Below are 22,344 nucleotides of genomic sequence, written 5' to 3'. Positions count from 1 at the left end.
TTCAAAACTTTGTTGCCAACAAAGGTAGGAAAATGTATACTTACGCTTGTATTTCGGGAATTCCCGAAAAAAATTTAAATTTCCCGGGAAACGGGAAATATTTTTTCCGGAAAATCCCGAGAAATTTGTTTCTGTGTCGGGAAATTGGACGCACTAGGGATGGGACAAACACATAAAATAAAATTTGCAACGTCCTAATAATATTTGACAGTCGAATACAGCTTCAAAAAGCGTTTTCAACATAAATCGAATGATAAATAGATCGGAAATAGGATCGATAATTTAACCTGACAAACATACACGAATTTCCCTTACTTGTTTAATATGAGAGTTAAAATTGCACCATCGATTTTTTTAAGAACCTTGATTAAAATTCAAATATCTTCAATTAATATCCAAAAGTACCCCCATTAAATAAATCAAAATTGCGTTTCAAACCTCACTTTCTCTTCCAACTTGTAAAATCTTCAGCAATATTGCTGGTAAACTGCCACGTCTTATAAGACAACTAACTTTACGACCACCACCGCCATATCGCCACCAACTCAACACTGCACTCAATACCCAGAGAGAAGGGGCGGAAAAACATCGCCACTCGTTCCCATCCTTCCTCCCCCCAAACTTTTCCAGCTCTTTGAACAAAGCCCCCTCCTAAACATTTCATCGCATTGCAGCATAAAAATCTTCGCTTACTGAACCGAAAAGTGAGCTTTTCTACCGGAGCCAGCCAGCCTGCCTGGTTGCATACATTCCGGGGTATTCCGAGAGAAGGCAGAGCAGCTCGGGTGCCAACACACTCCCATTTCATGGAATTTAAATGCAAACAGTTTATTTTCGATCGCTTTTCCGAGGCAACGTCACCAAGTCACCCCCACTGGTGAGGCGGATAACAACTTTTCGCTTCATTTTATGAAAACGGATCTTCATCATCGTATGTGTCGTCGTAAAAAAAGAACCTTGGTGAAGGTGGGGGGAAAGCTCTAAACTGCACGTTCGATGCCGGCAGGGTTTGTGCGGGGTGGGATTATCTAGAAAATCATAGTTGTTCCTTTTTTTCAGTGGAGGGTTTTCCCGCAAGTGAAGCAAGTAGCGTTGGCTATAAAAACTGGTGACTGAAGGTGGATCGGATTCGAAGTGTCACCGGAAAAGTGCCAGTGCCAGTGTTACTCTGGGAAATTGAAACTTTTTGTGAATAATCTATTAAATTTCTGAGTGTCAATATGAATTAATTGAAGTTTAAAAAAAACAGCTGTTAAGAGAAAAGTTTTTTCTGAAACGATTTAAAATTGTTTTGATTTCATGGAGAACTGATCAATTGTGGGGCCAAAGCACCAAAGAAGGGGAAAGGATTTTCGATTTGGGTTTTATTGGAACACACCGCCAACGGGGTTTTCCTGCCCTCTCAATAAGGAGGAGGTAATAAAGTTCGAAAATTTGTTTTCCCCTTGCGCCGACGACAGTGGAGCTGTTCAATTTTGCTGAGTAAAATGGTCTACCGATGTCGTTGCATGAGCTAGGATTGAAATTTCCCAAAACATGAGAACCTTGAGCAGAGACTCACCTCCGGACACCTGGCAGGACAGAAAAAGCTCGTGACCTTCCCGGAACGGTCCGGCCACCGACGAGATCTCCTTTCCCTGGGCGTCAAATATCCGCGGCTCTTCCGGAGGCACTGGGAGATATAATAAGAATTAATAAATAAAAGTACGCAAAAAGATCACTTTTCGACACTCACCGACCAGCGTCAGGTTGACGCGGTAGTTTCGCGTGGGTGAGTTGAAGTAATCCACCCGACACCGGTACACGCCCCCGTCCGAGGGTTTGATGTTCCTAATCTGCAGTCGGGCCTCCTTGGGGGTCGTCCCGAGCGAGAAGAACAGCCGCTGGCCCAGGTCGGACGCGATGGTCGAGTGCTGGGCGGCCGAGATGGCCACGCCGGACCGCGAGTCGAGCGAGTACAGCGGAATCCCGGTCGAGTCCTTGAACCACAGCACCAGCTTGACGCCGTCCTGGGGGCCCGGCGCCGTGATGTCGCACGGCAGCTCGGCGTCGTGGTCCACGGCGGCCCACACGATGCGGGCGGGAACTGTAGGAGGAAACAAAAAATATAGTTTTATTATAATTTATTATTTTTATATTCTATGAAATTCTCTGAAAACATGAAATAAACAATAACAATTTCAAAAATATTTGGACATGCAATCTTTTACACAAAAAGATGACAATTGAAAAAAGCTGCAAAAGATCTTGTAACAACACAAAAAAAGAGTTGAATTTTGGAAGGTTGAAAATTTGGTTGGTTGAATTTTACACCTCATTTTGAGAAATATTTTAAAAAAAATATGGAAAATGTGAACCTGATGAATATTTATCAAAAAACTGAAAAAATCAAAATTATTTGTTATTACATTCAAAATGTATGAAAAAATTCCGACCGATGAATACCAACTTTTTCAAAACTTTTTTACGTAAAATCGCGATAACTCGTGATGTTATAAGCAAACCCCTTATGTCTATACATCATTTTTTTGTATTTGTCTGCTCTAAAACTTTAAAGAACATTGTTACACTCTAAAAAATAACCCTGCAAAGTTAGAAAAAACATGGGATTTTAAAATGAAAAATTTCGTTCTAAATGAAAAAATGACCCTTCTGGGTCAATAAAGATTCGAATAGTACATTAAATTTTCCATAAAATGACATGTTCCAAAAAATTTTAACAGTCGAGTTACGGAAAATGGGAGAATTTTTAAAACTTTTTTAGTGTTTTTTCGATGAAAAATACGTTTTTTTTTCGGAATTCTGAGTACACCATCAAATCGGGCGTCTAATTTTACATAAAAGTCCCTTTGACACCAAATTTCTATCTCATCACCGTTTCAGGCTGCAAATTATTGAAAAACACCTCTTTTTTCGCATGTTCAAAAATGGAATGGGGTCGTACCGCCCCTCCGTCACGAGATATCAAAAAACGGACCTCGGATTCGTGATCAGAGACAAAAGTTTCATGCAAATCGAAGAGGGGTCGGGGCAACTGCTGTGTGAGTTGGCGGAGAATTACCCATATTTTCAAAAAAATGTATTCTAGCTTTTGAAATATATGAAGAAATCCGGATTGAAAACTGAAATTTGGAGTATTTTTTTTCAAAAATACGTAATTTTCAATAGTTTGTGTTATAACTTTCTAAATTTACGAAAAAAAACAATCGTTTGATATCCATTTTGTAGAAAACTGAAATTTTGAGTATTTTTTCAAAAATACGTAGTTTTGTGAAAATTTTTGGTATTTTCAAAAATGTTATCATTATATTCGAAATGTATGAAAAATCGGATCATTTGATACCCATATTATAAAAAAAATAATTTTGAGTAATTTTTCGAGAAACATTGCATTTACAAAATACAGGAAAAATACGTATTTTTGTGGGCCGTGCTTAACCGAGGCAGCTGGACGAATCAAAACCAGGGCAGTGCAAAACTGGGGAAAAAAGAAACTTTAAAAAAAATCTGTCATGAAATTGCGATTACTCAACTAGCAAACCTTATTTTTATATAAATATTTTTTGTTCAACTTTGTAAAAACATTGGAAAAATAATCGTTCTAAGACATACCCCACGGTTAAAAAAAAAAAAATCTGGAATGTATATAAATGAAATAAAATGCTATGAAATTTCTCATTTTCATACGACCTATTCAAAGAAAACTCTAAAATTAGGTAAGTCCGTTGCAAATATTTTTCAAAGTTTATATCGCCCCCCCCCCCCTTAGAAATTGGTCCTAAAAAAAGGGGGCAAAACAATATTTTTTCAAAAATCTTCAAAATTTCAGTGAAAATAGAGATCAAATCAACTTAAAATAATCTAAAATGCATTTTCGTGCATTTATAATCGTATTAAGCATGTTTGGGCTGGATTAAAAGTATTTTGAACTTTTATGAAATTCCCATGTGCGTAATTCTCTACCAACTCACACGAAATCGGGAAAAGTTGCCCCGACCCCTCTTCGATTTGCGTGAAACTTTGTTCTTAGGGGTAACTTTTGTCCCTGATCACGAATCCGAGGTCCGTTTTTTGATATCTCGTGACGGAGGGGCGGTACGACCCCTTCCATTTTTGAACATGCGAAAAAAGAGGTGTTTTTCAATCATTTGCAGTCTTAAACGGTGATGAGATAGAAATTTGGTGTCAAAGGGACTTTTATGTAAAATTAGACGCCCAATTTGATGGCGTACTCAGAATTCCGAAAAAACGTATTTTTCATTGAAAAAACACTAAAAAAGTTTTAAAAATTCTCGCATTTTCCGTTACTCGACTGTAAAAAAAATTGGAACATGTCATTTTATGGGAAATTTAATGTACTTTTCGAATCTACATTGACCCAGAAGGGTCACTTTTTCATTTAGAACAAAATTTATCATTTTAAAATTTCGTGTTTTTTCTAACTTTGCAGGGTTATTTTTTAGAGTGTAACAATGATCTACAAAGTTATAGAGCAGACAATTACAAAAATTTTGATATATAGACATAAGGGGTTTGCTTGCAAACATCACGAGTTATCGCGATTTTTCGAAAAAAAAGTATTGAAAAAGTTGGTCGTCATCGATCATGGCCGTTCATAGTCACCCGCGACAGACACGGACGACGAAACAAAGAGAAACGCAAAAAGTAACTTTTTCAAAACTTTTTTTCGTAAAATCGCGATAACTCGTGATGTTCACAAGCAAACCCCTTATGTCTATATATCAAAATTTTTGTAATTGTCTGCTCTACAACTTTGTAGATCATTGTTACACTCTAAAAAATAACCCTGCAAAGTTAGAAAAAACACGAAATTTTAAAATGATAAATTTTGTTCTAAATGAAAAAATGACCCTTCTGGGTCAATGTAGATTCGAAAAGTACATTAAATTTCCCATAAAATGACATGTTCCAATTTTTTGTACAGTCGAGTAACGGAAAATGGGAGAATTTTAAAACTTTTTTTGTGTTTTTTTCGATGAAAAATACGTTTTTTTCGGAATTTTGAGTACACCATCAAATTGGGCGTCTAATTTTACATAAAAGTCCCTTTCACCAAATTTCTATATCATCACCGTTTCAGGCTGCAAATGATTGAAAAACACCTTTTTTTTCGCATGTTCAAAAATGGAAGGGGTCGTACCACCCCTCCGTCACGAGATATCAAAAAACGCACCTCGGATTCGTGATCAGGGACAAAAGTTACCCCTTAGGACAAAGTTTCACGCAAATCGAAGAGGGGTCGGGGCAACTGCTGTGTGAGTTGGCGGAGATTTACCCATGTACAGCACAGCAAAAAAAAATTTTTTTTTGCGAAAAAAAAAAAAATTGTCAATACTTAGGTATTTTGAAAACTAATGATTGCAAAACAACTGGGCAGGTGTAAATTGCATTTTTCTAATACTTTGTTCATTCTAATGTTGAATCCATGGCTCGTAAATTCAATTTTTAAACTTTTTTATTCCCCCACGACGTTGGTCAGAGTCAAGGGACATTAATAAAAAAATATTTGCAACGTCCTAACAAAAAATGCAGCGGTATTAAACAATACGTTTGCATTTCGTTTTTATTTGAGCACGCCACGAAATGAAGCAAATTTTACAGAAAAGCCCCATTGCAACGAAATTTCAAAATTATCAATATTACAAGCTGCAATATTTGGTTTTCAAAAAGCATTAGAAAAATAACCTCAAGGAAGCCGCAAATAAAAAAAAAGTTTTGACCACTTGAAAATATGAACTTTGATAAATTTTATTTAAATTTATGACGTTTTAAAGAAATGTCATAAAAACATCGTTTTGAAGCGAGTAAAATAAAAATATCCAAAATATATGCCTTCCCGCTTGTAATCATAGTAGCCAATGTTCCATGCTAAAAACGCTTTTATACCAATAAATTTGAAAATTCGTCGCTTTCAGTTCACTAAAATGCTTGCAATCTTGGCTTAGCGTGAATGTTAAAAATTGAAAATTTTGTCCATAAATTGTTTTTTAGCTGCAGACATCGTTTTTTTTTTTTTTTGAAAAAAATTGCCTCATTTTGCGGAATGATTTCTAGATATCTTAATATAGTTCACAAAAGCATATAGAATAATTTAATCGAGTTCAACATCAGTCATTTAACATTTTTTCTCACCTTCCCAGCCAATTTTAGCAAAATTTTAAATGATCCCGCCTGTTTCCCACTAATTAATTTCCAATCGAAAAATTAAAATAATCAAACAAATCAATTGTAAATTATTGTTAGCGCCGCTTGCTTTTACGACCTGCACCGAATTAAAACTCTGCCGCAATTAACATCCCCGGGCCACGTGGAATGACAATCGATTAAAGGGGGGGGGGGCATTCTCCCACAACACGGACCAAAATTTCATAACCACGTACTGTTGCAATTATTCACACCCACGTGCAATTTTGCAGAAAAAGCTTCACATTTCAACCGGAAATTTTGTTTTTCCGGCATTTTTCGGGAACGCGGAAATTTCGGGAAATTTGTTACGCAACTCAATTACGACACACTCTGGCGGGCGGTGAAACAGCAGAACAATTTCGCAAAAATTTACGTGTGAAACACGTGGGTGGATGCAGATAACTCGTGAAATTGGTGTTTAATTTGCAATTGTCTTGTTTGGAAACCAATTTGTTAAAACAGAATTTGAAAATGGTTAATCTGGAAATTCTCCTCCTACTTTTTTCTCAAATATCAAAAGAAGATAAACTCCAATTAATTCCTTCGAAAATTTGTTTACTTTTATGGTTCGGATTTCACTTCAATAAATCACAAAAAAAGAAGATTTGATTTGTCACGGCCGAGCAGCGATGAAATTTTTCCTAAGATCAACAAAATTCAAAGCGAAAATCAAAACCGATTAAAAGAAACCCTTTTTTTGTTTCCCTCTTCACAGCAGGGCTGGCAAAAGTTGTAAACAAATCGTGTTTTCCACTTTCACGCATCGAAACGGAAAACTCGTAAAGCTTCGCTCAAATTGGGCGGCCAACCAGTCAGAAGAACACCACCACCGCGGGTGAGGAAATAAATTGGCATTTTATTGGCCCATGGGCCAATTTTCACCAAGTAGCCAAAACTGGCGTAGGAAAAGCGGGCGCGATTCCCCCTCACCACCCACATTTTATTGCACACTATTCACACGGAGCAGCGAACGAAAGAGCTGAGTTGGATAAACTTGCGTGCAATTTCGTTTCGAGGGCAATCATGTGTTTTATGGAGTGAGAGTGGAGTTTTCTATTTTTTTTGGTTGTTGCAATTTCCAGAAAAAAAAGGTTGATTTGTTTGGCTTAAGTGCTGGTGGCCCGACATTTAAACAAGGCCCGGCAATAAAGCTGTTTTAGGGTGATAGTTTTCCCGGAGCTTTTTTTCTGTTTTGCAAGCAAGTTTATGGGCTAGAATGTTTACGATTAGGAGGAAAGTGATTTGTAGAATGAAAGGCAGAAAAGAAGTTTTGTATTTTTGTATTTTTGTATTTTTGTATTTTTGTATTTTTGTATTTTTGTATTTTTGTATTTTTGTATTTTTGTATTTTTGTATTTTTGTATTTTGTATTTTTGTATTTTTGTATTTTGTATTTTTGTATTTTTGTATTTTTGTATTTTGTATTTTTGTATTTTGTATTTTTGTATTTTTGTATTTTTGTATTTTTGTATTTTTGTATTTTGTATTTTGTATTTTTGTATTTTGTATTTTTGTATTTTTGTATTTTGTATTTTTGTATTTTTGTATTTTTGTATTTTGTATTTTTGTATTTTTGTATTTTTGTATTTTGTATTTTGTATTTTTGTATTTTTGTATTTTTGTATTTTTGTATTTTTGTATTTTTGTATTTTTGTATTTTTGTATTTTTGTATTTTTGTATTTTTGTATTTTGTATTTTTGTATTTTTGTATTTTTGTATTTTTGTATTTTTGTATTTTTGTATTTTTGTATTTTTGTATTTTTGTATTTTGTATTTTTGTATTTTGTATTTTGTATTTTTGTATTTTTGTATTTTGTATTTTTGTATTTTGTATTTTTGTATTTTTGTATTTTTGTATTTTTGTATTTTTGTATTTTTGTATTTTTGTATTTTTGTATTTTTGTATTTTTGTATTTTGTATTTTTGTATTTTTGTATTTTTGTATTTTGTATTTTTGTATTTTTGTATTTTTGTATTTTGTATTTTTGTATTTTTGTATTTTTGTATTTTTGTATTTTGTATTTTTGTATTTTGTATTTTTGTATTTTTGTATTTTTGTATTTTGTATTTTTGTATTTTTGTATTTTTGTATTTTTGTATTTTTGTATTTTTGTATTTTTGTATTTTTGTATTTTTGTATTTTGTATTTTTGTATTTTTGTATTTTTGTATTTTGTATTTTTGTATTTTTGTATTTTTGTATTTTTGTATTTTGTATTTTTGTATTTTTGTATTTTTGTATTTTTGTATTTTTGTATTTTTGTATTTTTGTATTTTGTATTTTTGTATTTTGTATTTTTGTATTTTTGTATTTTTGTATTTTGTATTTTTGTATTTTTGTATTTTGTATTTTGTATTTTTGTATTTTTGTATTTTTGTATTTTTGTATTTTTGTATTTTTGTATTTTTGTATTTTTGTATTTTTGTATTTTGTATTTTTGTATTTTTGTATTTTTGTATTTTTGTATTTTTGTATTTTTGTATTTTTGTATTTTTGTATTTTTGTATTTTGTATTTTTGTATTTTGTATTTTTGTATTTTGTATTTTTGTATTTTTGTATTTTTGTATTTTTGTATTTTTGTATTTTGTATTTTTGTATTTTGTATTTTTGTATTTTTGTATTTTGTATTTTTGTATTTTTGTATTTTGTATTTTTGTATTTTTGTATTTTTGTATTTTTGTATTTTGTATTTTTGTATTTTTGTATTTTTGTATTTTGTATTTTTGTATTTTTGTATTTTTGTATTTTTGTATTTTTGTATTTTTGTATTTTGTATTTTTGTATTTTTGTATTTTTGTATTTTTGTATTTTGTATTTTTGTATTTTTGTATTTTTGTATTTTGTATTTTGTATTTTGTATTTTGTATTTTTGTATTTTTGTATTTTTGTATTTTTGTATTTTGTATTTTTGTATTTTGTATTTTTGTATTTTTGTATTTTGTATTTTTGTATTTTGTATTTTTGTATTTTTGTATTTTGTATTTTTGTATTTTTGTATTTTGTATTTTTGTATTTTGTATTTTGTATTTTTGTATTTTTGTATTTTGTATTTTTGTATTTTTGTATTTTTGTATTTTTGTATTTTGTATTTTGTATTTTTGTATTTTTGTATTTTTGTATTTTTGTATTTTGTATTTTTGTATTTTGTATTTTTGTATTTTTGTATTTTTGTATTTTTGTATTTTTGTATTTTTGTATTTTTGTATTTTTGTATTTTTGTATTTTTGTATTTTTGTATTTTGTATTTTTGTATTTTTGTATTTTTGTATTTTTGTATTTTGTATTTTTGTATTTTGTATTTTTGTATTTTTGTATTTTTGTATTTTTGTATTTTTGTATTTTTGTATTTTTGTATTTTTGTATTTTTGTATTTTTGTATTTTTGTATTTTTGTATTTTTGTATTTTTGTATTTTTGTATTTTTGTATTTTTGTATTTTTGTATTTTTGTATTTTTGTATTTTTGTATTTTTGTATTTTTGTATTTTTGTATTTTTGTATTTTTGTATTTTTGTATTTTTGTATTTCTGTATTAAAAATTTTGTGTTCACAAAAGTTTAGGTTTTTTTTAACCGCAAACAATTCAATCGAAATGTTTGATTAAGAGTCACCACGTGCTTATATATTTTTGATATTTAAAAAAACAATATTCAGTATTTTTTAAACATAATTTCATGCTGCAAAAAGAAAAACAAAGAAGAAACTTCTACACTTCTACATCTCACTTACTGGTGTCGACTGTCGCTGTGGTGGGTGTGAACTTTCCTGTAAAATATAAGAAAGAAATCTAGTCAGCACTCACACACGCACACATGTACACAACACAAAACACCAACCCATCTGGTTCCCATTTCCGTCAGGTTTGAGGTGTGGAAAATCTTTGCATCTTTGATGACGGGTGTCAATTTCATGTGTGATGATGACTGTGTTTAGCTGTGTGTTTGTATTTTTGTTGGTGTGTTTTGCGCGCGCAAATTGGTGTCAGGCAGACGATGATTCATTAATTAAAACCAGCCGGAATGAATATTGTTTATTTATTCATAAATTGACATAACCTCGACACAAAGAGACACAACGTGGTGGCGGACTCTGGCGGCGGCGACGACGAGGCAGGGGTGGCGCAAAACTTCAAAGGCTGGTTCTGGTGTGACCGGCAGTGCTGCCAACATTAATTTTGTTAAATCATAGTAATAAAATCGTTAGTGCAATGTGGAATGAGAAATGAGAAAGTAGAAATAAGAAATGAGAAATGAGAAATGAGAAATTCGAAATTTGAAATGAGAAATGAGGAATGAGAAATAAGAAATGAGAAATGAGAAGTGAGAAGTGAGAAGTGAGAAGTGAGAAGTGAGAAGTGAGAAGGGAGAAGTGAGAAATGAGAAATGAGAAATGAGAAATGAGAAATGAGAAATGAGAAATGAGGAATGAGAAATGAGAAATGAGAAATGAGAAATGAGAAATGAGAAATGAGAAATGAGAAATGAGAAATGAGGAATGAGAAATGAGAAATGAGAAATGAGGAATGAGGAATGAGGAATGAGAAATGAGAAATGAGAAATGAGAAATGAGAAATGAGAAACGAGAAACGAGAAATGAGAAATGAGAAGTGAGAAGTGAGAAGTGAGAAGTGAGAAATGAGAAATGAGAAATGAGGAATGATTACTTAGAAATGAGAAATGAAAAATAAAAAATGAAAAATTAGGAATGAGAAAACAAAAAAAGAAAGAAAGAAAAATTATTAATTAGACATTTTTCCAGCTCTGTCAACCAGAGTGCCCCAGTTCTTCCGGCCAACACTCTCCCGTGGTGGTCCCCCGACGAGACTGCCACAATAAATCGCAAAATATCAAAATCATTGCCACACCACCATCATCGGCGGTTATTCCCAAAGCGATTATAAATTCAGATTATGTCGGCTTCTGCAGGACGTTCTCACCACAGAAAATGCCGCGGGTTCATCAGCGGAAAGCTGTCACTCCTTTTTCGGTCGTTTCAGTTTTTATGTCAAAATTTCCAAACAAACCAACTCATGTGACTCAAGTGACATGTGTTTTTCAAGTGGACGAAATTTCAAGCAAAAAAACAGACTCACAGTTCAATCTAGCCGACATCTTTGTCTGCGAAAGCGCCTCTAATTAATATTTCCCAGAAAACTATCTTCCACGTTTTTTTGCCGCTGAAAATTTGAATCTACAAAGCAAACCAAAAAAACGACAAACATAATTTTGAAACCGATTTGGGACGAGTGGCCAGGCATTGGTGGCAGACTCCGCCCTAGACAGCGTTATTAAATGACATTTTTTAAATCATGTGAAAATAGAACTCATTTTCATAAATCATCATTTTCGCTCAGGGACAACGACGACGACGGCGTTGCTGGTGTGCACACACCCCCAAGCTGAGGGCACATTTACATACACACGTACGGGAACGTAGGCAAATTTAGAGCGCGAATACAGCTGAAGGAATACAGTGTTGCCAGTTTTGCTTATAAGATTTTTTTACAATACTATTACCTGCCATTTTTTTCATTTCCTCTTTTATTATACTTTTATTCTACGCTCGTTTCTTTAACTATTTTATTTAATCTGCTTTTATACTATTCAACTCTTTTACTCTTAAACTTTTGTACTCTTGTATTCTTCTACTTTTAAACACATCTGATCTTCTATTCCTCCACTCTACTGCTCTGGTACTCTTCTACTCTCCTACTCTTTTCTACTGTGTTAATCTTCTACTCTTTTGCTCTTCTACTCTTCTATTTATCAGCATTTCTTCTCGTTTACTACTATTTTTCACTTTTCTCCTGTGCAAATTTATACATTTTTACTTTTACTTTTGATATTCAGCTTTTCTTCTATTTTTTCTTTTTCTCTCGAAAAAGTAGTACACTTTTTTGGGATTTTTAATCTAGAATTTTTTACAGATCGCATTTTTACCAACACTTTTTTTCTTCATCATCAGTTAGAGTTCATTTTTTCTTTCTCCTCGCAGCATCCCATTAAAAATCATGACTCCTAGCATCACCACCACCCACCACGTGTGGGTCTGTGTGTGCGCGCTCCTTCTCCCTCTGATGTGGTGAAGTGCTGCGTTTCGCGTTTCACGGTCCTCGCATATCATATGTGTTTTATGATTATATATTTTTGCTGTTGGGGATTCTTTCGTGAGTGTGGTGTTTTTTTCCTGTCCTGTCCCAACTCTCATCTGTGTGACAAAAATATTTTACGCGCCTTCATCAAAATGCTAGAATGAGCATTGAGCAAAAAAAAAAAAACTGCGGAAAAAACTTTGTGCTGCTGACTCATGGACCTCGCATTATCTCGCAGAGGGTCAGCGATGGGAGATTCACAGCCAGAATATTACAAAATTAGTAAAATCATTTTTTGTAGCACGTCGCCTCGAAAAATTTCACACCACTGCCTCAGTTTTCACCAGATGAAAAAAAATCTGAGTGGCAGATGGTCACGGTATGTCCCGCAGCCTCCACTCCTTCACCAAAAGTCACAATTTTCAAAGCTTGTAGGTTAAATGGTTGAAATTTTTTTCTCTCCCACGGGGGGAAGGGGGAGGGGGAGGGCAAAAATGCCGACCAACCGTTGCCGTTCTACGAGACCCAATTTGAAGATGAGTCAAATGTAACGAGGAGGCCCACTTTCGGCATGACGGCGGAATTGTTTCGCGGAATTTTCCCATTTTCGCTGGAACTTGGTGACATTGAAAGTGCGCTGAGGGCAGAAGTTATTTTCATGAATGATTTGTATTTTGGAAGGCAAAAATGAATGCTTGGTTTGTTCAAATGTTTCCTTTTATGTGATAGTGAAAACCACGAAATCGCGATGGACTTGGCTAACAATATTAGTAAAATTCAAATCTTCCCATGACGAGTGTTTCGAAAAATTGAAACAAAGAAGCCGTACTTGAATTTTGACTGAGTTGAGTTATGATACATATATTTCCAAATTTTCTTGATTTTTAGCATCCCGAGCATGGGTAAATAACAAGGGAAATGTATAATAATACCTTACTCTGATATCAATACCATTTTTTTGTATTCCTGAGCCATTTAAAATTTGTCTTAAGGATTATGCATGAGCAAAATTTGATATCATACCAATTTATGATATTGTTTTAATTAAGGCTACCAACTCTTGCTGAGCCAAAATCCGTATCCTTTCCTAAAATCGCAATAACTCGTGATGTTTATGAGCAAACCCCTTATGTCTATATATTAAAATTAAGCTCTACAACTTTGAAGAACATTGTAACACTCTAAAAAATAACCCTGCAAAGTCAGAAAAAACACGAAATTTTAAAATGAAAATTTTTGTTCTAAATGAAAAAATGTAAATTCGAAAAGTACATTAAATTTCCCATAAAATGACATGTTCCAAAAAATTTTACAGTCGATGACGGAAAATGGGAGAATTTTATAAACTTTTTTAGTGTTTTTTTCGATGAAAAATGCGTTTTTTTTTTGGAATTCTGAGTACGCCATTAAATTTAGCGTCTAATTTTACATAAAAGTCCCTTTGACACCAAATTTCTATCTCATCACCGTGTCAGGCTGCAAATTATTGAAAAACACCTCTTTTTTCGCATGTTCAAAAATGGAAGGGGTCGTACCGCCCCTCCGTCACGAGATATCAGAAAACGGACCTCGGATTCATGATCAGGGACAAAAGTTACCCCTTAGGACAAAGTTTCACGCAAATCGAAGAGGGGTCGAGGCCACTGCTGTGTGAGTTGGCGGAGAATTACCCAATTAATAATATTTCAATAACAAATCCCGTTAAAATAACAAAAAGTGTTATTATTTTATCCTGAAGTTCAACTTCAAGAAGAAAAAATAATAACAGTTTCTGATAAAATAACAAAATTTGGCATTTGGTGATATTATATTGAAAATGTTTAATAACACGCTAATAAAAGGAAATGTTATACATTTCAAAAACGCTCCTAATAACATAATTTGTAATTCGTTCGGTATACTGACTGAGAAATAAAATTACCATAAATCGCACAAATGGAAAAGTTTCTAAGTGTCCATAACACAATCTGTTATTATTTTTGCTTTTGTTAAATATGTTTAGATCTTTAGGATAATTTTGTCTAATTTCGTCGGGATCATTATTTTGGCCATGAAATGGGGTCCTTAAGCTAAAATTATGCTAAAAATTTGAAATTTTGAAAGTTGATTTTTTTTAATCTTTGATAGACCCCTTAAGGGACTTTGCTAAAATTGACTAGAACTATGGGATAATGTTGACCAATTTCGTCAGGGGCATTATTTTGGCCATGAAATGGGGTCCTTAAGCTAAAATTATTCTAAAAAGTTGAAATTTTGAAAGTTGATTCCCGAGCAGACGGTAATAACTTTGGAATAACAATTTTTGATATTTGAAAATACTAAGACAATAACATTTTATGTTATTTATAACAAGATTTGTTATTCGTCATTATGATTTTTTTGTTATTGGATTGTTATTGTAATAACAGGGTAATAACATTTTAAGTTATTCTTCGAACAAATCTTTGTTATTATTTTTTGTTATTTTAACAACTAATCCGATCATCTTAATAACAGTTGGAGTTATTCTTTCATAACAAAAAATGTTATTCTCAAGATGTTTTTGCTTTCAATCAATATCATACCAATAACAAATTCTGTTATGATAACATAAAGTGTTACTCAACTGTTATGCAAAGATGACATTTTCATGAAGAATCCATAACACTTTCTGTTATTTTAACAGTATTTGTTATTGAAATGGCATGAATTTTGTTATTACCGTCTGCCCGGTTTTTTTTTAAATTATTTGATATACCCCCTAAGGGATTTTACTAAAATTGGCTAGAACTATGAAATAATTTTGACCAATTTCATCGGGGTCATTTATTTCACCATGAAATGGGGTTTCAAGCTAAAATTAATCCGATAAAATTACCTTTTGAGAGTTATTTTTTTTTTAATTTTTTTATATCCCCTAACGGAGTTGATTTATTTATTGAGAATTTTTGAAGTGTGAATAACAAAAACTGTTATTATTTTCACAAAGCCAGGACGTCGGAGCTGACGTTGAAGTTCGAGCTGGAGTGAGACCTCGGAGACTGCATCGGATTCAGCAAATTTTCAGCAACTTTTGCTTGGAGTCGGAATCTGTGAAGTCGGGTATTTTTGGAGAGCTGAAGTCGTCGTTGACGTCATATCCTGCATCCAGAGTCGGAGTTGTCTTCAAAGTATGGATTCAAAGTCGCTTGGATGTACCCGACTCTGCAGCCCTGACTAGTACAGAGGAGTTATGGCAACTGCAGGTTTATTTGCAAATTACAAATAAACCAAAACAATAACTTTTTTTGTTATGGAGACATGCCAGTTCAATCACATTTTTTGTTATTATGCTGCTCCACTTCTCCGCACAAAATAACAAATCTTGTTATTCCTTCATGATTCCTTCTGTGTTATTGGTTTGTTATTGCAATAACAACATAATAACAGTTTAAGTTATTCTTCGAACAAATCTTTGTTATTGATTTATGTTATTTTAACAACTAATCCGATCATCCGAATAACATATTTAGATCTTCTCACAATATCAAAAACTGACCTTCCCAAGTTATTTCCGTCTGCTCGGGATTCAAAATGGGTTCGCGAGCCACAAAAAATCAGCTTTTGGGACACTTTGGTCACTCCTGATTTACTTTGTCCTATGGGGTTACTTTTGGCCCTGATTATGTATCAAGCAATGAATCCGTGCTCCATTTTTCGATATCCTCTGACAGAGTGGCGATACAACCCCTTCCTTTTAAGAACATTCGAAAAAAGTGTTTTTATCATTAATTTGCAGCATGAAATGGTGATGGTTTGGAAATTTGCTGTCACCACGACTCTAATTTTTAGAAGAAGTTTTAGAGAAAACGTAAATTAAATGAGTATTTTGTATTTGTTTTTGTCAAACGCTGGCGTCCCGTTGCACAATCGAAAACCCTTTTTTAACGTTAGAAATACGAAGTTTCAGGCAAAAACATCCATCGGCTTCAAAAGATTCCAAATATTTAACGTGCGTCAACGCTCACACAGACTGACTAAAAAAACATTTTGATATTATGTGTAGGGGAAATTCTCGTATGTTTGGCAGGTTAAGCACTCGCACCTAACTCCATCCAATTTGCTGATTTTCACTATTTAAACAACTATTTTTGCAAAACTTTTTATAGAAACTTGCTTGCTCACTTCTTATTGAGCTATTTATCACTCGATTTCAATTGAAAACGCTTTTAATTAGCTTTAATTGAATGTCAAAGTTCTGACCTGCCAACATTAGAGGCACGCTGGAATTAGATGCTGTTCCCCTACTTTCATCACGACGCGTTGTCACGCACTCCGTCAGAAGTCCGTCAACTTCAATAACTTTTCAGCTTTGCAAATATATTTGCCAGCAGGGAGTTTGCAATTGATTCGCTGTGTCCCTTTGAAGCCCAACAAAGTCATGCTGGGTAAGCCCGTGGGTGCTCGCTGCTGGCGTCATTCAATGAACACGGAATTCATTTTGTAGGCGCGTTGAACACTTTTTGAACATATGCGGAAAATCTTACTGCAATATTATAGCTTATTTTTCCCGGAAACATCCCGCCCTCGGTAGTTACATGTTGCCGTCGCCGTCCACTTAATAAGTCCCTCGCATAAAGGCGTCATATGAAAGGTATTTTTTCCCCTTTTGATGCTTTTTTTTACCTTTTTTTTCATTTGTTGCCTTCCAGAAGTGAAAAGCAGAGCTCATGCACTCTGTACAAGGCAGAATGATGGAGGGGAAAAGCTGTTGAGAAAAGCTGCTTGAAAATGACACACTTTTGCGAGGAACCAGAATTGACGGAACTAGAAGAGTGGGGGTAGAGTTACATGCACTGCTCTATAAAGGCATATTTGTCCCACCTGGACCCATTTATGGGATATTTCAACCATGTTTTTCTATAAACCAAACCTTTAGTTATTGTAGTTAAACAAAAACAAAGATCGTAACCTCTCATTGTAACTATTTTGTTCTAAAATCTGAGACAGATTTGCGAATAATGCCCCAACATTTTCCAATGTTTTTTATCTCAGTTGCATGAAAATTCAGGTGGGACAAATATGCTTTTTTTCTGGGCAGTGCGCCGGGATTTCACTGTCCGTACACTGTCCACGATGAAGAGTCTTGGCTTAATTTTTATTTCATGATCACTATGACAAAGTATCGCAGGATTATGTTTTGCAAACTCAGCAGAGCAACGTCTTTTCGTTATTGTAAATATTTAAAAAATCATGTATAAACCACCTGGACAATAAAAAAAACGATTTTGCTTTCATCCTGTTAGTTGGATCGAGCGTTCTCTCTTTATTTTGTACATCAGTACCGTCCATAAAACAGGTGTAGTTCTGTCACGGAGAATCACGCTGGTGGGTGCAGTTTCGAGTGGTTTGGGGGAGGAAAACGAGGGCACAAGCAGGAATCAGGAAAGTACATCAGCAATATAATAAAAGCTGTTTTACGTTTGAAAGCTTGTGATGAGCAGAGCGCACCGACAGCAAGCAAAAATGTCCGTCATTTCCCCACCACCAACTTGCACCCACCCAGCCGGAGAGTTTCACCCAGCGCACACAAAAACGTTGCAATTTCAGCGTCCAGGCGGTTCTGGTTGTGCCAGCAGGCGATGTTTACAACGTTTGGCAGGTTCTGGCGTTGGGGGAGGGTGTTTCCTCCCTCCAGAGTGTGTGGTGGGTGGGCTAATTATCCGGTTTTTGCCACAATCAACTCGACTCGCGAGCGTTAGATAAGTCCGTGTGGCGGCGGCGGTGGTGCGCTGGGAAAATAGACCCAACGGTGACACCGGCTCCGCCGTGATTATAAAGCGGGTGACAGTGGGTTGCGGGTTGTTTTAGAGCGCAACGCGGAAGGATCTGCAACCGGGAACCGGGAAGATAAACAAAATGGACTCCAGCGGGCGGGGTGCGCGGTGGGGATGGATTACTAGCGATAAAACGATATTTAGCGATGCTTTTTCGGCGAGGTTTTCGACTTTGTTGTGAGATTTTCCGCTATCATTACAACCTTGACGTGTTTGGATAATTTATGGGAAACAGTGTGTATGATTAAAGCATTCCATTTGATCATTCACTTAATTTTATTTTAGTGATTTGAAAAATTACAATAAATGGCGACAATATCCAAAGCTGGATTAAAGAAATCCATTACATACAAAAAAAAAAATACTGCGTACTACAGTGTTAGTCATGATTTAAAAAAATATTGTTTTCGAAAAAAAATCGAAAAAAATCACGAATGTTTCCTATTTTAACATTGAAAATCGGACCATTAGTTGCTGAGAAATCGACAAACATCAATTTTCCTGTTTTTAAACCTTTGCATGGCAATATCTCAACAACTAAGGGTCGTATCAACAAAATTCAAGAAAAAAAACCTCAGATTTTTAAACATATTATTTCAAAACTGTTGCAAGCCTGGGCTAACTGGGCAAACATGAGCACTAGTTTTAAAAAATGAATAACTGCGATTATTTACAAAAAAAAAAAAATAAAAATTGCTTTAACTTGAAAACGGTGCATTGCAAATTCGATTTTACACCGAAAAAAGAAATTGAAAATTTTTTTGACCAATATTTCGATTTTTTCAAAAACTGAATATTGATTAAAAATTTCATAACTCGGTCAAAGATTCTGGAAATTTCTGAAAAGTTGGCATTTGATGTCCCCTAAACATATCAGAAAATCAAAAATATAAAAATAGTGTTTTTTTTTCGTTTTGGTGACAAAAAGTAAAATTCAAAATCACCAAAAACTTTTACCTTGTTTCTTTTTTCAGTGTAGTCCTTATCCGTAGGGGAGAGTGGGAGACTTGATCCCCTTTTTTGTATCGCACATAACTCTGTCAATTTCTCACAAAACAATGAACTTTTTGCATGAATTGAAAGCTTAAACATTCAACTATATTTGGCTGATAAGGGTATTTCATCAGATAAACCCTTCGAATCATGCCAAGCGATTAAAAATAATATTTTAAAACGGCATTTTTTAAATGTTGTAGGTAATTTGATCCCTCTTAAATTAAACATGTACGTTTGTGTTCAAAATATAACAAGTTTAGCATGCAAAATATTTAAAAACTTAAAATTTTCTTTTTTAGGCAAAAATTGGGCATGTTTACAAAAGCTGGTAATTTTTGTTTAAAAAACTTTTGAAAAATGGTTCAAACTGCAGTAAGTTATGTACAGCTATGCTAAAGGAAACTATGTACGAAAACCCAGCCCAATTATTTAATCTTGAGGCTTATTCCAGTGACTGTAAAAATGCAGGGATCAAATCTCCCTAAACGCACTTTTTTAAACAATTGATTGTAAAAATAGTATGACGATAAATTTAACGTCATATGCGTAAGGGTTTTGGAGTTGATATGTTTATCAAACAATTCATGTATAAAAAATATTTTTTTGAATAATTTTTTAGGGTTTTCTATACTTATCAAAACAAAGAAAAAAGATCTCTTGGAAGTTTTTTTGCAGCACTTTTTAGAAAAATGTGTGTAACTCAATCTAAACATTTTTTAATTTTTTTCTCTGTTTCTACAATGAGTTTTAGTCAATTTCGCACAACTTTCTAGAACAAAGCTAATTGTTTTACCCACATGCTGACGAGAAATAGGCTTAGGATCAAGTGTCCCCGGGGATCAAGTCTCCCCACTCTCCCCTACCTACTTTGTCGAAGACACCAACTCGATCTTAAAATTCCTTCAAAAGTTAAAAATTTTTGATTTTTTTTTACATCATCTATGTATGAACAAATGTCAAAATATGGACAAACTAATGATACAAAATGGCTTCTTTGGGCGTACCGAAGGCATCAAAAGAGTTTCAGTCGGATTAAGAAATACGAAAAATCGGATGATCGAAATCTCCGAGAATTGTTCTTTTACATATAAGGCCGTTGCAAATATTTTTCAAAGTTCATGCCCCCCCCCCCTCTTTAATATTGGTCCGAAAAATCAGGAGGCAAAAAAATATTTTTCAAAAAACTTAAAAATTTTAATGAAAATAAAAGCCAAATCGACTGAAAACAATCCAAAATGCATTTTTCTGCATTGATAATCATTTTATGCATGTTAAGGCTGGATTAAAAATATTTTCAATTTTTCTGGAATTCCAATGCATAGCAACGCAAAAACTTTTTTTTCGTCAATACTTAGATATTTTTGAAACAATTGGTTGTAAAACAACTGTACAGGTGTATAATGCATTTTAAAACATTTTTTTTTGCTATTCCTTTGTGAAACTTTTTACATTTCTTGACATTTTCGAGAGACGAAACGGCCTATTGTTTTCTACCAAAAATAATGAAGTGGCAAAACTTCATTTTTTCAGAACTCGTCATAATTATCCAACTTGGTAACCCTCGTTGGATAAATGTACGACTCATGCTGCAAAAATCTTCTTTTTGGAACTTGTTGCATAAAATATTATTTTTATTCAAATGTTAAAACTGTGACTCGTAAATTCAATTTTTTAACTTTTTTATTATTTTCCTCCACCTCGACTTTGGCCAGAGTCGAGGGTCATAAATATTTGCAACGACCTTTGTATAGTACACTTAATTTCCAAACCATCAGCAAATTATTGAAAAACACGTCTTTTTTCGAATGTTCAAGAATGGAAGGGGTCGTACGGCCCCTCCGTCAAGAGATATCGAAAAATGGAGCTCGTATTCATGATCAGGGTCAAAAATTACCCGTTAGGACAGAGTTTCACGCAAAATGAAGAGAAATCGGGCAACTGCTGGGTGTGTTGGCGTAGGATTACCCAATTATAACCTACCAGGAATATTTTTGGGATTTTTTTTTTTCTTCTAAAAAATTATTAGGCATGACAATCTAAGAAACTTTGACGTAGACACCAACAGTTTTCCTCGCGATCTACGCCTTTTACGATGAAATCTTTAAGAATCACCCCCTTCAAAATCATCCCAAAAAATCGGGAAAACATCAAAATTGTAATAGAAATACAGTTTCAGCATGTTTAGGTTTATTCAAATCGTAGCCGTCGTGCTAACTTGTCGTCCGTGCATTTTGGGCCAAATTGAGTTAAGAACGCCATTTTGTGCAGCTCACTATGCCACACCTTTTGACCTTCACAGATCCCCAAAATTCAATTTCAATCCTGAGATATTCAACGAAATCCGAAAAAAAAACTCCGTGCGTTTTTGTCACTTTACTTATGAAAGCAGTTTCAATCTTGTCGTGCTATCTTGTCACTCCCTGAAAATTGTTGCAAGTGCGACAACTGGCCAAAGGGATTTCAGGTCAGAACGCGTTTGACGCACGTACTAGTGAGACTACCGTAAACATTTGTAATTATAACTCGGGACTCCAGCAATCAAATTCAACCAAACTTTGGGGCAATGCACATAATGGTCAGCCAAACAAAACGTGTTTGTTATTGTTTACATTGCGTGCTTTCGTTTTTGTTTATTCAAGGTCAAACATTAAAACGCGTTTTTTCTCGAAACATCGAAATGGCGGGTGCGAAAAGATAGTAGGACGACGTCGAAATATCTTTTGAATTTTAGAAAATTTTTCAATGTACTGTACCACAACTTTTTTACCGCTAACATTTAAGTTTCAGTCAAATCTTACATTATTTGCAAAATAATGATTGTAAAACATCAGAACTAGTGTAAAATGCATTTTAAAACACTTTTTTTTGCTGAGACTATGTCTTGTTATTGCAATTTTTATATATTTTTTATTTGATTTTGAAATCTAAAATAAAAGTATTAAGGTTTTTCATGAAATAAAAATTGCACGAAAACCACAGAAAAGGGGAAAAACAAAAAAATGGGCTTTAGAGAGTTAAAACACAAGTTTCATATTCACCGAAAGTCAAACGAAATCCAGCTAAAATAAAACAACATGCACGAAAAAAAAAACCCCAACCCGAAACTCTCGTTTGGTGATTAAAACAGCTTGTTCGCGCTTGTTGGCGGTCCCAAAAGTTGGGCCACAGGAGCAACCTTTGGCGGCGCTAATTATTGCTGTTTTTTTTTTTTGGTACAGGAGGCTATCTTAATTACCCCGTCACCGTGGCAGAAAC

General features: G+C 33.9%; 1 protein-coding gene across 4 annotated transcripts in view; it reads right to left on the bottom strand.

The window, feature by feature from the left end:
* Nucleotides 1-22,344, bottom strand: part of LOC6033016 (hemicentin-2) — a 319,767-nt gene that overhangs the window by 124,190 nt on the left and 173,233 nt on the right. For 3 of the 4 annotated variants that reach the window (XM_038250375.1, XM_038250472.1, XM_038250426.1), the window contains exons 4-6: nucleotides 9,937-9,972; nucleotides 1,736-2,086; nucleotides 1,562-1,672 (exon numbers count right to left, since the gene is read on the bottom strand). In XM_038250375.1, the coding sequence (XP_038106303.1) occupies nucleotides 1,562-1,672; nucleotides 1,736-2,086; nucleotides 9,937-9,972 (498 nt within the window). The remainder of the gene's footprint in view (nucleotides 1-1,561; nucleotides 1,673-1,735; nucleotides 2,087-9,936; nucleotides 9,973-22,344) is intronic. The other variant, XM_038250519.1, reaches the window with a different exon arrangement.

The sequence above is a fragment of the Culex quinquefasciatus genome, chromosome 1, assembly GCF_015732765.1.
Source record: "Culex quinquefasciatus strain JHB chromosome 1, VPISU_Cqui_1.0_pri_paternal, whole genome shotgun sequence".
Taxonomy (NCBI): domain Eukaryota; kingdom Metazoa; phylum Arthropoda; class Insecta; order Diptera; family Culicidae; genus Culex; species Culex quinquefasciatus.
This window is presented reverse-complemented; position numbering and strand designations above follow the sequence as displayed.